This window comes from Lachnellula hyalina (genome assembly GCF_007821495.1).
Source record: "Lachnellula hyalina strain CBS 185.66 chromosome Unknown contig00015, whole genome shotgun sequence".
NCBI lineage: Eukaryota > Fungi > Ascomycota > Leotiomycetes > Helotiales > Lachnaceae > Lachnellula > Lachnellula hyalina.
In genome coordinates, this window is record NW_022157129.1 from 108136 (window position 1) to 123899 (window position 15764).

General features: G+C 49.5%; 4 protein-coding genes across 4 annotated transcripts; 3 read left to right on the top strand and 1 right to left on the bottom strand.

The window, feature by feature from the left end:
- Positions 1–374: 374 nt before the first annotated feature.
- On the top strand, positions 375–1964 carry PEX29 (Peroxisomal membrane protein; the record flags this gene model as incomplete). Its single annotated transcript, XM_031145876.1, has 2 exons — positions 375–619; positions 674–1964. Coding segments are annotated over 2 exons (1536 nt in total), but the record flags the coding sequence as incomplete, so codon positions are not given.
- A 5914-nt stretch (positions 1965–7878) lies between these two features.
- Positions 7879–9618, top strand: noeK (Phosphomannomutase; the record flags this gene model as incomplete). Its single annotated transcript, XM_031145877.1, has 1 exon — positions 7879–9618. The coding sequence occupies one exon, from the start codon at positions 7879–7881 to the stop codon at positions 9616–9618; it is 1740 nt and encodes a 579-aa protein (XP_031008486.1).
- A 300-nt stretch (positions 9619–9918) lies between these two features.
- Positions 9919–12330, bottom strand: bor (ATPase family AAA domain-containing protein 3A-like protein; the record flags this gene model as incomplete). The annotated part of the gene is made up of 2 exons (XM_031145878.1): positions 9919–12031; positions 12107–12330. 2 exons carry the CDS (start codon positions 12328–12330, stop codon positions 9919–9921), a joined length of 2337 nt encoding a protein of 778 aa, XP_031008487.1.
- A 1361-nt stretch (positions 12331–13691) lies between these two features.
- On the top strand, positions 13692–15429 carry LHYA1_G000890 (uncharacterized protein; the record flags this gene model as incomplete). The annotated part of the gene is given in 3 exon segments (XM_031145879.1): positions 13692–14332; positions 14465–14586; positions 14597–15429. 3 exon segments carry the CDS (start codon positions 13692–13694, stop codon positions 15427–15429), a joined length of 1596 nt encoding a protein of 531 aa, XP_031008442.1.
- Positions 15430–15764: the final 335 nt, after the last annotated feature.

Here is a 15764-nt window from a genome sequence, read left to right on the forward strand (position 1 = left end):
ATCCAGGCCAATCAATACCACCAGCCGTATTGTGGTGGGTGAGCGCGGGTGAGTGAGTTTGAGGTTGCAAGGGATGGCAATTTACCCGGAACCACCAAGACCTGGTGAGGGCGGCACTTCAACGTCATCCCGATAGTAAGACTGAATACTCCGAATAACTTCAGCACCCTCGATGATTCTGTGTTTACTCCCAAGTATGCTGTTGACAATTTAATGCAAGGAACAGTCATCCCAAACCATGCAGCACAAGCAAGCATATTAATGCAGCGCAGTGGCACAAGACAACCTTAATCAACTCTAACCAGCCTACATAGCTACCCCTCCATCCACATCCACGAATCTATCCACGAATCCTACAACCTCACATCACAGGCTGGGCAGCGTCCGTCAACAACATGGATGAATTCATGGCAGATTCTTTTGCCAACCGCGATGAGCCCATTCCCGTGGTACAACTGGATTTGCAAGATGACCTCTCGGAGGAAGCCGATGGCAGCTCTGACGAACGGAAGAGGCACCGGTTGAAAGAGCATGGCAGGAATATCAAGGAGAGCTTTAAGAAGGCCCATGAGAAGGCATCGGATCGTGGATCTAGTATGCAAGACCGTTTGTTTGAGAAGTATATCTATCTATCCACCTCTTCTTGCAACATCACCACTAACATGTGAAATAGACTCCTCCAACAAGTTATACCCACTGAAGACCAAGCGTCCCACCGAGAACAAACCTCCTCCTCCCAATCCGACTTTGTGACTCGACCATCCTTTAATCCAAGTACTATGGGCGCGAACTTTCGCAGATTCAACGCTCGAATCGGTGTGGTGTTTCTCTTCCAAGCCAAAGCCATACGCCTCTTCTCATGGCAACATCCAACACATACACTCTCCTTCCTAGCCGTCTACACCTTTATCTGCCTCGACCCATACCTCCTCACAGTCCTCCCCTTCGTATTAATACTCCTCGGCCTCCTAGTCCCTTCCTTCATAGCCCGACACCCCGCTCCACCATCCACCATCTCTACAAACTTCAACACGCCCTATAGCACAACCGGTCCACCCCTGGCCCCAGCGCGAACCGTTAAACCCGTCAAAGACCTCTCTAAAGACTTCTTCCGCAACATGCGTGACCTCCAAAACTGCATGGAAGACTTCTCCCGCGTCCACGACAAAATCATCACCCTCCTCACCCCACCCACAAACTTCTCCAACGAGCCCCTCTCCTCAACACTCTTCCTCTTCGCCTTCACACTATGCCTAACCCTCTTTATAGCCTCCCATCTTCTTCCTTGGCGGCTCATCTTTCTTTTCCTAGGCTATGCTGCCACAGCCCTCGGACACCCCACGATGCAACGCCTCTTCTTAAATACCCATAAAGTCTACATTGTCCCAAAAGAGGAAGCAGCAAGCAGTTGGGTAGAAAAATGGATAGAACGCGACATAATCCTTGACTCAGCCCCTCAAACCCGCGAAGTCGAAATCTTCGAACTCCAACACCTATCCTCCGCCGGCGAATGGGAATCCTGGCTCTTCTCCTCATCTCCCCACGACCCTCTCTCATCATCTCGTATACGCGGAGAACGGCCTTTAGGAACGCGGTTCTTTGAAGATGTAAAGGCGCCCGAGGGCTGGGAGTGGAGCGAGAAGAAGTGGGCGCTGGATCTGTGGAGTCGCGAGTGGGTCGAGGAGCGCATTATTACGGGTGTGGAGATTGAAACGGAGGGCGAGAGGTGGGTATATGACTTGAGGTATGAGGGTGTAGGGGATGATGATTCTGATTTCGACACCCCTGGAAAGAAAGGCAAGGGGAAGCAAAGGGCCGTACTGCCTAGCTGGGAGGAGGGTAGTGATGCTGAAGGTGATGGACGTGGGAGGAGGGGTGAGTGGAGACGGAGACGGTGGGTGAGGATGGTGAAGAGGCGGTGGCAGACTAGAAGTGCTGCTGATGTTTCTGATGGTAGAAGTTAAGTTCACGCAATCAAGATAATGATGTTCCCTCATTTACACTCCTATATTCCTCACACAAGTGTGTCTTGCTTCACTACATCATTCCTATCTCATGCAAGAACCCGCTCGTCCCTTCACTTTAATTCTCAGTATAAAGAATATACAAACACGCCACGAGCCTAACTTAACACCAATACCTAACCCTTCAAAGTTCAAACCGTTATTCTGTATATCATTAGGCGCAGCCGCTCATCTAGCTACCTACCTATGCAGTTATTGAGTCATTGCCGATACTTAGTGTAGTCATAGTCCATAATCGCCCAGGCAAAAGCGTCAAGTTGACTTTCTCCTCGGCTTTCCGTTACTGCAGTATATTACATTACATGCGCCTATCAACTACTTCTTGCTGGGTATGGTATCAACGAAGCGACCAAGCTCTAGCAGCTATATTGTAGGTGGAACAACTTATCCTCGACCTTGGCACGGGATGCTGCTACTAATCTGCTGCTCCTAGGCACCTCTTTCGGTCTTGAAGCTCTTCCATATAGATATCTAACGTTCCCGTAGGTAGGCAGGCATTGGAACTTTGCTGTCGGCTGTCATTTCTATTCTTGCTGTCACTCATCGTTCGCACATGCGTCTCATCCTCCTGCATTCACCTCACTAGGTTGATGTTTACCTATATACAGCAAGCTTTGATATTTATATCATGCAAACAGCTTTAATGGAATGGGTTGGCTTGTGTTATCACAAACACATGCAACTGAGCGTTTTTGGATTGTGATTCGAATAACAAAATATCTGTCAAGTCTAGAACGGCGTTTATATAGTACCTGTACCCATCTATACTAATCTTGCACTTTGCCGAGATATCGCGTTACTATCTACACTTTGATTCTGCTTTTGCGGTGGCAGTTTTCTTCACATTCACCAGTCCCCACATGTCTAGCTGCCTGGAAAGAAGAGGTGGGTATATAAATACCTCTTTCTTGCCTTTAAGGGTGGAGCAAATGCCAAATAGAAAAATTGTCGACCCTATGTGGAGTGGAGACGAGGTTGTTGCTTGTGTCAAGTGAAGGGGCTGTAAAGTTTTCTCTGAGGAATGGATGGTAGTCATGATATCTATTTTGCCTGGTAGGTTGGTACTTGATGTGGGACGTAGGTTATTCATTCGTTCAATTCGTTCAGAGTCGTTTTGCTGTTATAGGATATTCCACTGTCGTTTGTACGTGCGCTATATTCAGTCCTTCATTGGCATCTCCTGATTTGAGTAGATGATATATCCATCACCAAAGACAGTTGATGCTACCGTCAGAATGTGCGTCGCGTCTTTCCGCGTCGCTGCTGAGACTGAAATCGAAAGGTCACAGGTGTAATGGAGATGTGGAAGTAGAGGTGCAGGGGAAGTGGATTTTATACATCCTCACAACCCTGCAACCTCGTCCATTCGTCGAATCCATGTAGACTTTTTCTTTTCCTCTGCTCTATACATATGTACTGCATTCCTATTCTCCTTTCGGTCCCTCGGTAGCCTTTTCTCAGCCCCACAGGCCACAGAGCGTGCACCGTCAAGCAAGCCGCTTCGCCACACCCTGCACGCTTCCCGCACAGCGATCAGAGACGATCGTGAATATCACCAAAAACAGTCTCCAAGCTAGTATGCGAGCAGAGTAACTGCAACAGCAGGATCCCTCGCACCAGCCACAGGAAAGTCCCCTAGAATGGCATCGACCTCCTTCGCCTCGCTATCCGTCAACATCACACCCTGGCAATTCTCCTCGACTCTCGCTTCCGATCGTACTCCCGCACGAGGAACAATCATCGGCGGGATAAGCAAGCAGTGGAGTAGCGATTCAAAAGGTGGAGGGTGTTGGGTTCAGGGGTTCCGTAGTAGTCGGCACCGTTCCAGATGTTGGCGCCAGCGCCGTAAGAGAAGGCAGCTTTGAAGACTAGAAACGCGACATCCTCGGGTACAAGACTGCTAGGGATGGTGTATCCTACAAGAGGATATGATTCCTTTCCCTGCTAGAGTAGGCATTGCTGCGAAGGCTGTCTGCCATTGAATAGTTGGATATGTTTGAAATGTCTTTGTATACAGTTACAACATCAGCCTAAACCCGAAGGTAACCTGCTGGTCAACATGTACCTTGTGTATCCGAGTAGGTTTGATAAAGAGCGGATACGGGATGGTTTGGAGTGAGATGGGAGTCTTATGTATGATAGTGTTTGTTTTGCGGGTGCAGGGCGGGTGATATATGTTGGCCTAGGTGGAGGACTTACTTGAGTGTGTCCTGCATCCATTTATCCATTTATCTATACAGTACTATGATGTATGTTTAATGAGGAAGAAAGATGGGAACTCTACTAATGGGTTGCAAGTGAAGGAATTGTAAATGTCATCTACCTATCTAATATATCACAAAATGAATGCGCTACTTTTCCTTGAAACCCCGCCCCCCCCCCCCCCCTTCTTAGCTCGTTTAACCATTCACTCTTCATTCGCAATTTCCTCACTTACTCACTCTCCTTAACAATCTGCGTCAACGCCTTCACATAATCATCCACCTCATTCGCCCCCAAAATCGTAACATCCCTCTTGCGTCCCTCAATCCTAACAACCGGCACCTGATCCGACACATTCCCGGCTTCCTCCCCAATTTGCGCCTTCAGCTCCGGCAGACCCTTGTCCTCGTTTTCAATAAAGGCCTTCGCCTCCGCTTCATCCACACCCGCCGCTTTACAGGCAGCGAGGAGAGTCTCGTGGCTACTGGGATGCATTTCTTCTTCAAAGTACAGGTGGTAGAGCGAGGAGACGAGCTTGTCTGCGATGACGGCGCCGTTGGGAGAGGTGTTTTGGTAGTGTTGGATCAGCCGGTGGGCTTGCAGCGTGTTGGCGACGGTGCCGGCGAATTTGAAATCTATCCCTGCCGAGTGGCCGTACGCCGTCATGAGCTTGACGTACATGTCCATTTTCTCGGCCGAGTTGCCGTAGCGGGTTTTCTTGTACCATTCGTATTTGTCTTCGCCGGTTTGGCTGGCGCCCGGGTAGAGTTGGTAGGGGCGGTATTTTATGGTGAAGGTTACTTTGGAGGAGGCGTCTGTGGCGCGGACGAGGCGGAGGGCTGGGGTGTGGGTTAGCGAGAGATGGAAAGGGGGTTTGGGGCACGTGGATGGGGTGGCAACGTGATGGGGTGTAAAAGATGGTATTGTGACTTGGGCTTGGGAATTCAAGGCAGGGTGGATTATGGGAGCGTAAAGCGTACCTTCGTCGAGTCTGTAACGTCACGAAAGTCAGCGCTGCGTCGTTTAATAGAGGGTGATGACTTGCCTCTTCTTGGCCAGATATGTCCTTTAATGTGAGGTCAGCAAGGTCATCTCGCTCGTATTTGGTAATCAATTGCACCGATGACATGAGTACTGGCCGAATAAAAGGGAAAGAACTTACCAAGGACAGATAGTATCCAACGTGAAGTCAATTGTCGAGTCGTACATTGTTGCGGTATCTTCGGGTGGGATGCTGGTAGTGGGGTAGTAATAGATAGATAGGTAGCTGTTGATGTACAAGTAGGATCAAGTATTGTGATTAGCAGATAGGTACTGTTTGTTCTGACAAGAGGCAAGTATGTATATATCTATCTATATATATACATTCAAGTAAACGTTTCAAGCATATAATGAGCTTCGGGTAAAGAACAAACGAAACAGATGGTGATCAGGCCACTGCTCCGTAGGTACTCCAGAGAGCCGTTACCCCGCGTACCAATAGAAAAGGAGGGAAGGAGGAAGGGAAGATAGAAGATTAGTGGGTCCTCGGTTGTAAAGTTTTCAGCCACAGTAAGGCACAGTCCAGGCCAGTCCAGTCCAGTACCAGGTCAGGTCCAGTCCGTACCTTACCGAGACGACATACGATCAAAAACATCACCAGCTTCCGTCGAGTCAGCATAATGCATCCCGCCACTTTACCTCCACACAATGTGGTGTCTCGTATGACTACTCGGCAGCGGCTAGGACAGCAATATATTATCCTGGGTCATGGTGCGAAGTCGGTGCTTGGACGCAGGGTTTGAGAGAGAGAAAGAGGAGAGAAGGAGGAGAGGAGAAGAGAAACAGAAGAGAAAGAGAAAGAACCAACAATGCGACACTTTCCAAGAATAGAATCTCTATTCCAAGTCGTTGCCTAGTCGAGCCCTCATGTATGGCGGAGCGTCCGAAGAAACGTCGCGTCTGTACTGTACTGCGGTGAAGAGTGAGTCGCAACTTTCTCTTCGTGTTGTTGCGAGTTTGGGCAGCTGCGCCACACGGCGCCTCCCTCACTGCCCCCCTGCCTAAGATCTCTTTTTTTGGAACATCGCCCATCGTACAGTACCTGCAAACCGTCACGTCACTCACTCGTTCACTGTTCTTTCACATATAAAGTTTGGGTCGCATGCTCTTTCTCAAAGTTCTTTTCCTTCCATATCATATCACAATTACAATCACAATCACAAGTTTCAATCTAAACACAAACAACTTTCTTCCTCTCAACCACTGTCGTTCACGATCAAGTGCTTCCACAACTCAAATCGTTCATCAACACTCGTTCGTCTCAACGTCCCAATACAAACAAAACTTCATCTTCCCGTCAAAATGAAGTATACAACTGTCATCCTCGCAGCATCTGCTGTTGCCGTCAATGCACAGCTCACAGCGTCAGTTGCCTCCTCCCCATCCTACCCGTCAACATCCAGACTAACTCGTCACAGCTCCAACGTTTTCCTACCAACAACCACATCTTCTCCTTCTCTGAATGGCTCAACTACAATCACCGCCACGGGAACCTCAATCTATACCTCAGCTGGCGTCACAGTCACAGAGGTTTTCACAACCACATACTGCCCAGATACCCCTCTCTCCACCATCATTCTCCCATCAGCATCCGGCTATCCCAGTCACCCTGGAAATGGCACATCAGGCTCCGGTTCCGGTTCCGGTTCCGGTTCCGGTTCAGCCCCTATTGTAACAGGAACTGGCAGCTCTCCAACTGGTTCAGGCTCAAGCAGCTCCAGTAATGGAACTACAACAGGCGGATCTGGCAGCAATGCAACAGCAACAGCCACTCCAGTCGGTCCAACAACCACCGCAACCTCAACCTTTACCAGTGGCGCACTCACCAACTCGGCTAGTGGTGCACTCGCAGCTGTCGGTCTCGCAGTTGCATACTTTCTCTAAAACCACCTATTCTCAATCTGCATTTATTTGAGCGATTCCATCCGACCACGGCGCATATCAGCGTTTTCTTGTTACATTAGCGACCACGATACCACACACATTACGCATAATACCCTTGCACCACATTTCCTGCCTTGTTTGAAGACTGCTAGAGGCCCAGGCCAGCTTACACCTTGAGAGTGTGTATGTACGATGCGACGAGGGGGTATTTTTACATCATGATCATGATTCATGAGACATAAGGAACAATAGCCTGGGCCTGTACATACCTTGGCGGTTATATAATGGCATAGAATAAGAGCTAGACAGCTACCTAATACTTAATCAATAATTCACCATACTTGTTTCTTGTCTCTTCCCTCTTCAACGTGATGAAATCGAACATCAGGTCAAACGAGCGAAAGGAAATACCTTTTATGTTTCAAACGGTGCCTTTTGTCCAATATTATGGCAATATGAGCCTACAGGTAAAGGAAGGTAGGATACGAAGGACTAGATATTTGGGCACTGACCATCTTCCTTGTTGAGCTTAGTTCGTAGCTTACAGTACTTGCCAACTGTATCACGTCTTATTTTAAACTTACAAGCATTCTCAATAAATCCATTACAATACATTGCTCACTACTTGATCCAAGACAGATTTATTCCGTGTTCTCGCATATACTTCAAATCCCATAACAACGGTGGTTGATCCCCGCCACCCGCCCCCGCCCCCATACATCTCAACATGCCTGCCACTACGGATGCCCTTGGTCTCCACCTTGTCTACACACCGCAACCTCTCAAATTTGGCACAAGTGGCCGTCGCGGAGAAGTTATTCATTTGACTCAGCTTGAGATTTACACCAACGTCTTCGCCGAGATCCGTTACCTTCAAGCAATTCCGCGGTCTAGAGGTGGCATTATACATGGCGACGACTTTTATTATGCGCACGACCTTCGACCCAGCTCCACCGAGCTTGTCGACAATGGCCGTGGAGGTCTCTGTCAAGCAGTCGAGAAGGCTTTGAGGAGGACAGGCATGCGTCCCATCAACCTAGGTGCAATTCCCACGCCTGCTCTGACGTACTGGGCCCTCAAGCATGGCAAGGGTAGCATCATGGTCACGGGTAGCCACATCCCCTTTGACCGCAATGGCTACAAACTCAATACCTCCAAAGGAGAGCTCATGAAGAGGGATGAAGGGGGCATTAACTACATGCTTGCAACTACTCGGGAAGAGCTCCTCGCACAGCCCTATAACGAATCGCTCTTCGATGCCCATGGCACCATCCGCAATGCTGCCGCGCGGTCCAAATTTATGCCTCCTATAGCCAAAGGTAAAATAGCCTACATTAGGCGTTACGTGGACTTCTTCAGGGGCGAAACGCTGCAAGGCATGAAGCTCCTCGCATACCAACACTCGGCCGTTGGGCGTGATCTCCTGATAGAAATATTCGAAGCTCTTGGCGCCGAGGTCACTGCTGCCGGCCGCAGCGACACATTCGTACCTATTGATACCGAAGCCATTGACCAGGCCCAGCTTGACACAGTCCAAGAACTTGTGAACAAGACTGGCGAGAAATTCGACGCAATCATCTCCACAGATGGCGACAGCGATCGTCCGATGATAATTGCTCCCGAGGGTAACGAGCTCCGCTTTTTCGGCGGCGACCTTCTAGGCATGATTACAGCTGAGTTCTTGGGTATCGATGCCGCTGTGGTCCCGATCAGCACCAATGATGCTATAGATCGTGGACCTCTGGGTCCTGTCACTGAACCAAAGACCAGAATTGGCAGTCCCTATGTGATTGCTGGCATGGAGCGTGCCATCTCGAAAGGTCGTCGTCGCGTCGTTGGTTGGGAGGCCAATGGCGGCTTTCTCACAAGCTCTGACATTGAACGCAACGGCAATCTCCTAACTGCTCTTCCCACGCGTGATGCGTTCCTCCCTCTACTCTGCGCTCTGTTCGCGGCGCACAACCGCAAGATTACGCTCCCAGAACTCTTCGCTACGCTGCCCCGCCGTTTCAGCCGCGCTGCGTTGCTTCGAAATTTCCCTCGCGCTACAAGCATGAAGATCATAGAGCGGTTTTCGCCTTCTGAAGATGTCATCCAGGACGTCTGCTATCACCCTCAGATCACCATTCGTGATGCTGAACAAGCCACGCTCGAACTCAAGGACCATCACGCCGAGCGACTTGACAGGATCCGCCGAGAATTACAAAGTGTCTTCTCTGCAGAATTTGGATTTGACCAGGTCACCCAGATCCTCTACACGGATGGAGTCCGCGTCATCTTTTCCAATGGCGATGTTGCTCATTTCCGCCCGTCGGGTAATGCGGATGAGCTTCGCATTTACTCGGTCGCGGACACGCAAGAGCGTGCTGACTTTATCACTAGCCTGGGAGTTGCGGAACCAAATGGCCTTCTGAGACGTTTGGAGCAGATGGTTCAAGCTGCAAGACCTCTTGCCCGTGATTTTTAGTCGATTCTGGGCGTTGGCGCTTGTTGAATAAAAGCACAAAAGTACTATCTGTTCCCTCACATTTCATTCAAACAGTTTCATAAAAGCAGTCACTTCTCACTAAATGCTTGTGGTATGAGGTGAGAGATGGGATGAGCTTTGATGTCGAGAAACGAGGGACTTCAAGTTTGCAACAAGTTCCTAGATGGAACGAATATGATAGCTTTTAGATGACTAAATATGTAAATTCATTCCCTGAATCTACTTCTCATAGTGATGTCTGGCGGGTAGAATAGGGCACTCAGTCTTCCGACTGACAGCTTATAGCATAGTGTCATCCCCCCTATCTGCTCCCTTCCCATCCATATCAACCGTAGACAGGTACTTTTTGAAATTATCACTCATCTCCACCACCTTTTCAAAATGATCCTGTCTCAGCTCAATCTCCAGCCTCTTCTCCTCCCCCTCTCCCTCCGTACCCTTCTTCTGCTTCTTCGCCTTCTGCTCCGCCTCGTATTCAGCCAACGCAACAGCAGTCTGGAACGCATTCCGGATCTCGCGTCCATTCCACTCGATATCCTTCAGCACATCATCACTCAACACGTAGCGCTTCGCGCCGGCCTTGACACTAATCTCGTCCCCGCGCTCCGTCTCGAGCTTCTGGAAAAACTGCACCCAGATCCTCCTGCGCCCCTCGGCGTCCAGCGGCCGGTACCCGATATACACGTGGATCCTGCTGAAGAAGGCCGGGTCGAAGTGGCCGACGCGGTTCGTCGTCAGGAACAGGATGCCGCGGTAGTACTCCATGGCGCGCAGGAAGACGCTGACGAGCCCGTTGCGCGTCAGCTCGTTGACCTCGCGCCGCTCCAGGTACACGTCTGCTTCGTCGATCAGCATCACGGCGCCCCAGATCTCCGCGAGCTTGAACCACTTGCTGAGGGACTCTTCGACCGTGAACTCGTCCGTGCCGATGTCGCCGCACGTCAGCGAGAGCAGTGGCCGCGACGTGAATTCCGCGACGCATTCCGCCGTGAAGGTCTTGCCGGCGCCCGGCGGGCCGTGCAGGAGGAAGATCTGCCCTTCGCCTTTGTTGGGGATCGGGTCCGCGGACCAGGTCGCTTCGGCGCTGCTGTTCTTCTTGCTGCTGTTGCGCGAGGAGCTGTATTTGTGCACCAGCGCCTTGATGAGCTCTTGTTTGTCCGAGGGCAGGACTAGGTTCTCGATGGCTTCGGTCTTGATCTTGGGCGCGCGGCAGCAGTCTACGTCTAGCGCTTGCCACTTCTTCGACTTGAGATCGAAACCCATGATTCGGCGCGGGAAGAGGAAGTATCTGTGCCGGTCGATCGAGCCGTCGTCCTTGGTGATGGCTAGGCTGGGAGTATCGCGCGGGTCGAGGTTCTCGTAGGTTCCCCATTTTGTGTTGCCAGAGGCTGCCCGTCGGGTGTACATGCATTCGTCGCAGTTGCAGTCGTAGTGCAGACCAGCGAGGATACCAGAGTTGTCATCATCGACACAGAGATCGGGCGCGGGGTGCTTGTCTGTCTCCTCCCAATCGGCATAGGTGTAAAAGGAACCCTGATCAACCACAACACGCCCTTCATGGAAACGCTTTGGGGTCTTGGCCGCTGCCATGCTGTAGCCCTTGTAGTCCATCTGCTTGCCCATCAACATGCTATAGAACTTCTCACCGCGATCCTCGAGCTTCCTTCTCGGCGACAGCTCTGTGTTGGAGTCCAGGAACTTGGCCGGGAACACTTTCAACGACGTGATCTCGCGCTCGCCTTCAAAGGGAGCGATTATCACTTCGTGCGGCCTCCGCCCAACCAGCCGGCCATCGAAGTCAAGGTACCACATCATGACTTTGAAGGGTGCAATGTAGCCGAACTTGAGGCCATCGAGGTGCGGCACACATGACTGGACCACGAACCCGCCACGCTGATCATCGAGCTGCGCATAGACATCCATACCAGGCTTAAACAGCATCCACAGCATCTCGAACGTAGCGACGGGCGTCGGCTTCGTATATCTCTGATCCTCCTCGAGAATCTTATCGCCCAGGTTATCAGCGAGGTATTTCTGCAGAATAGTAATGTGGTGAAAGGCCTCTGCATCGCCGCACTTCTCCTTGTACTCCTGCAGTTCCTTGCGGAAGTGCACTAGGATGCTGAAGGGCTCTTTGATGGAGATGGTGTCGCCGAGGAGCGATTGTCCGGGGTAGTAGTCGACGATGGCTCGGAGCGCCTTGATGATGGCCTCGGAGTGGATAATCAGGACCTTGTCTTCCATAGACCGCTCGTCGAAGTTCTCCTTGTCGTTTTTGTCCTTCTCCTGTAGTGTGTCTTTCTCCCCTCCCTTGCCCTTGTTGTAGATCTTGGGAAACCATACCGTGACACTGTACAAGACTTCAAGAATTGGCGTCCCGGTGGCGCCATATCTGAAAAAGTAAGTAAGTCAGCACCTCTGTATTTATCTATAGTATCAGCCACAGAACCAGGCGGGCGTGACTCACGATGCTTTCTTCAGTTTGTACGGCGCATCGAGAAGTTTGGTTCCCTTGATATCGCCCGAGAAATCCTTGTACTGGACTTTATACACGATCTCCGGACACTGCGCCGGCTCGTCTTTAAGCGCCGTAGCATCTCCGCCGCTGCTGCTGCTGGTCTCGGGGGTTTCGTCTCCGACAAGGACATAGTTCTTGCCGTCCTCGGTCTTGGTAGAGGTATCCAGGGCCATGATGAATGGAAAGGCGCAGTGCAGTGTACGATTGTATGTATGAGATAGTTGGACTGAGTGAGGGGGTGTTGATATACTCGGAAGTACAAATGAAGGAAGTGAAGGAAGTGAGAGAGATATCCTTCAATTTAAGCATCCAGATAGGTAGAGCTCCAGTCAGGGCTGATTTACTCGTACTTCGTCGGTGACTCAGATAGCGGAGACTTCTGCCTACCCGTCAAACCTAGGTAACCGTCTCGCATTTGACATAAGTACCGACATACCTATGCTAGGTACCTACGGTGGTGTATCAGGCAGACTCACCGTTCGTTCATGCGTATGGAGTAGTGTTCGTTCTTTTATTGTGGGGGAGTAAGGTAAGCCTCCCTCACAGCCTTGTTCGGATGCATGCAAGTGGAGTGGCATGGGGACCCCTAGGAAGCGAGCAGCGGTGCTTTTCAGCTCCCCCGCGAGTTTGCGAGACGTCGTTTGTGATTGGATAGATAAGGTGAGTGAGTGAGTGAGTGTCGATTTGCCATAAAGGTAGGTAAGTGAGGTAGAGCGGTAAGGTATGATGAGTCCGGTGGAAGTATAAGATGAGGGAGGGGAGATACCTGAGCCTGAGGTAGCTCGGCTCGGGTGGGTGGGCCGCTACTTAGCGCATGCTGTACCGAGGGGCTAGGGCTGTAAGGCTGAGTAGGCAGCCTCTTCTCCATCCAATCAACCTTCAACCTCTCATCATCAAAGAGTATTCATAATGCTACTATAGGTTGGAACTAGTATCTATAAGGTATAAAAGTAAGGTTCACCAGGTTGGTAGGTTGTTGTTTATATAAACCTAGATACCTAGGAATTTTAGTTACTTGATCTAGAATGGTCAACATATTCATTATTTAATCTAGATATTTCCCGAACTGGAAATTCTTAAAAAGTAGAATTTATAGTTTTAGCATTATTAGAAGATAGGGCTTAAAACAGCTATAGAGGTCTAGGATATTTCCAAGGGGTAAGAGAGAATCGCTAGGGGCTAAGTGGTTACCGAGTTGCTGATTTGGTTCTGTGGTATAAATAGTATTTTAATCAAGCGTTCCTATTAGAGGGGCCTCTAATAATAATTTCGTGTACCACGTTCTTCAAGGATATAATTTTGAGAATAAGTGCTTCTTTCTTGCAAGATCTACTTTTTCTTAAGCACGAGTCATTACGCGCCAAGTAGCGGCTCTATAAATAACCAAGTGAGGCTCGTGCCTCGAAGGGTTCGCAATCCGTCTTTTATGGACTTTCTGCCACTCGAGTAATCCCTCTTTTATCACTTCTGTTTTTTGCCTCAAAACAAATTATTCATTGTGACACTTCTCAAACACATTTGTCGTATAGCTACAATGGGCGATCGGGCAGATTACGACAATGCCGCCTGGGATAGAAACGATCTGGCCTGGGAAGAGTCACAGAAATATTTTCGAAGCTTTTCCACGCTTCACAAGATGGAATCCTTTGTGTCTGAGAAATTTGAGAGGACTGCAACTTGGGTTAAGCCGTTCCATATCGGGGGATACAACAACCTCTATCGGATGAAAATCGAGGGGATTAACGATTGTGTTCCTCTGCGACTACCCCAACCTAATATAGTCCTGTTCCCAGACGAAAAGATTCTTGCCGAAGCCGCAACAGCAAGTTTTGTTGTACAAAATACCCAGATCCCAGTTCCTCGAGTGCTGTTCCGCGGAGTATCAAGTCCAGATTCTGATATTGGGCCTTATATTATCATTCAAAATGTCGAAAACTGCAATGATATTTCGGACGTTCTTCATATTCCTAATGAGGAGGATCCTGACGAAAATCATATGTTAAATCCTGACATTTCTGAGGATGTCCTCGAGAGCTTGTATACCAAAATAGCGGTCCATTTGCTACAACTCTTTAAACCCAGCTTTTCTCGCATTGGGGCTCTGGCTCAGACTGGTGAAATTACCTTCGAAGTAGCAGGCCGACCGATAACTCAGAATATGAACAGTATGCTTCAGTAAGAACAACCAGCCCTTTTATTTAAAGTCCTCAATCTCAACACATTTCATCTTATGTACTCCAACTCCCTTTATAATCTGGCAAATTACTCCTTCTAGAACAGGAAAATGCTAACGGCCTGGTTCTCTAGGATTGCGAATATTCCCCCTGCCGCTCTGCCATCCAAGGATAGAACGTATAGTACTGCAAATGACTGGTACATCGCGCTAGCAGAGATGCACGGCCCAACTCATTTTCCAACACAACGACCTTGTTAAAACAGCAGACGACTGCCGAAACAAATATGTTGCACGTCAGCTCTTCCTTAAGCTAGCCAAACAAGGCCACCTATCGACCTTTGGATTCGCAGAGGACGACTGGTCAGCTCAATCTCAGGTTAAGAGGCAAACCTCGACGTTATCCCACGCTCCTAGCGGAACAGGCTCCTTTAGGATCTGGTGCGATGACCTTCGGCCGAGCAATATTCTTTTGAATAAAGAGGACAACATAGCTGCTATTATTGATTGGGAGTTTTCATATATTGCTCCTACACAATTCGCTCTTGACCCGCCTTGGTGGTTGCTGCTGAATATCCCCGAGTGGTGGAAAGCAGATATCGATGATTGGACCAAGATCTATGAGGTACGCCTGAAGACCTGGCTGCGGGCAATAGAGACGGCCGAGAACGAGAAGTCCGAGGAGGGGATAGAGACGTCGTCAACTAGACTTTCTAAACATATGCGTGAAAGTTGGGAGACGGGCCGATTCTGGCTCAACTACGCCGCTCGAAAGAGCTGGGCCTTTGATACCATCTTCTGGAAATACCTGGATCATCGATTCTTTGGTAGCAAGGAGGACCCGACTCAACAGGAACTGGCTCGACAGGAGGACCCTCCTACACAAGAAGACCTTACTAAACAGAAACACATAACTGAACAGGATCTTTGGAAGACTCGAATACATCTTTTAAGTGACAAGGAAAGAAATTCTATGGAGGCATTTGTGGAGAGGAAGATGGAAGAGGGGAAGGAAAGGATTGTGATTGATGATTGGGATGATGAGGTGGTTAGGGAGAGTCTACACCAGGTGGTGGGTGAGATGTTGGGAGAGGATTGATGAGATTTAAGCGCGGGGCCCGCAGGGCATGTCACGCTAATCAGGCACGAGTGGCATTAAGGAGCCGGGCCACGTGAGAGAATGAGAACAAACATCTCTAGTGCCATTACACTTAATGTGTCCATTGCTCCTTTGCTTTTACTGCAAGGAATGCCATTCCTGGGACTCTATAGTCGTCGCGCTCGACATATGAAGTGACGTTGGCGTCAAAAACCATATTATCACCAACGCCACCGTTAGTAATATTGTACTTTGGCCGCTGAGTATAGCCTGGCAGTCCATGGTTGTTTGGATCTAAATCGTGAATGAAAGATGCCCACATTCTGCTCATTGAA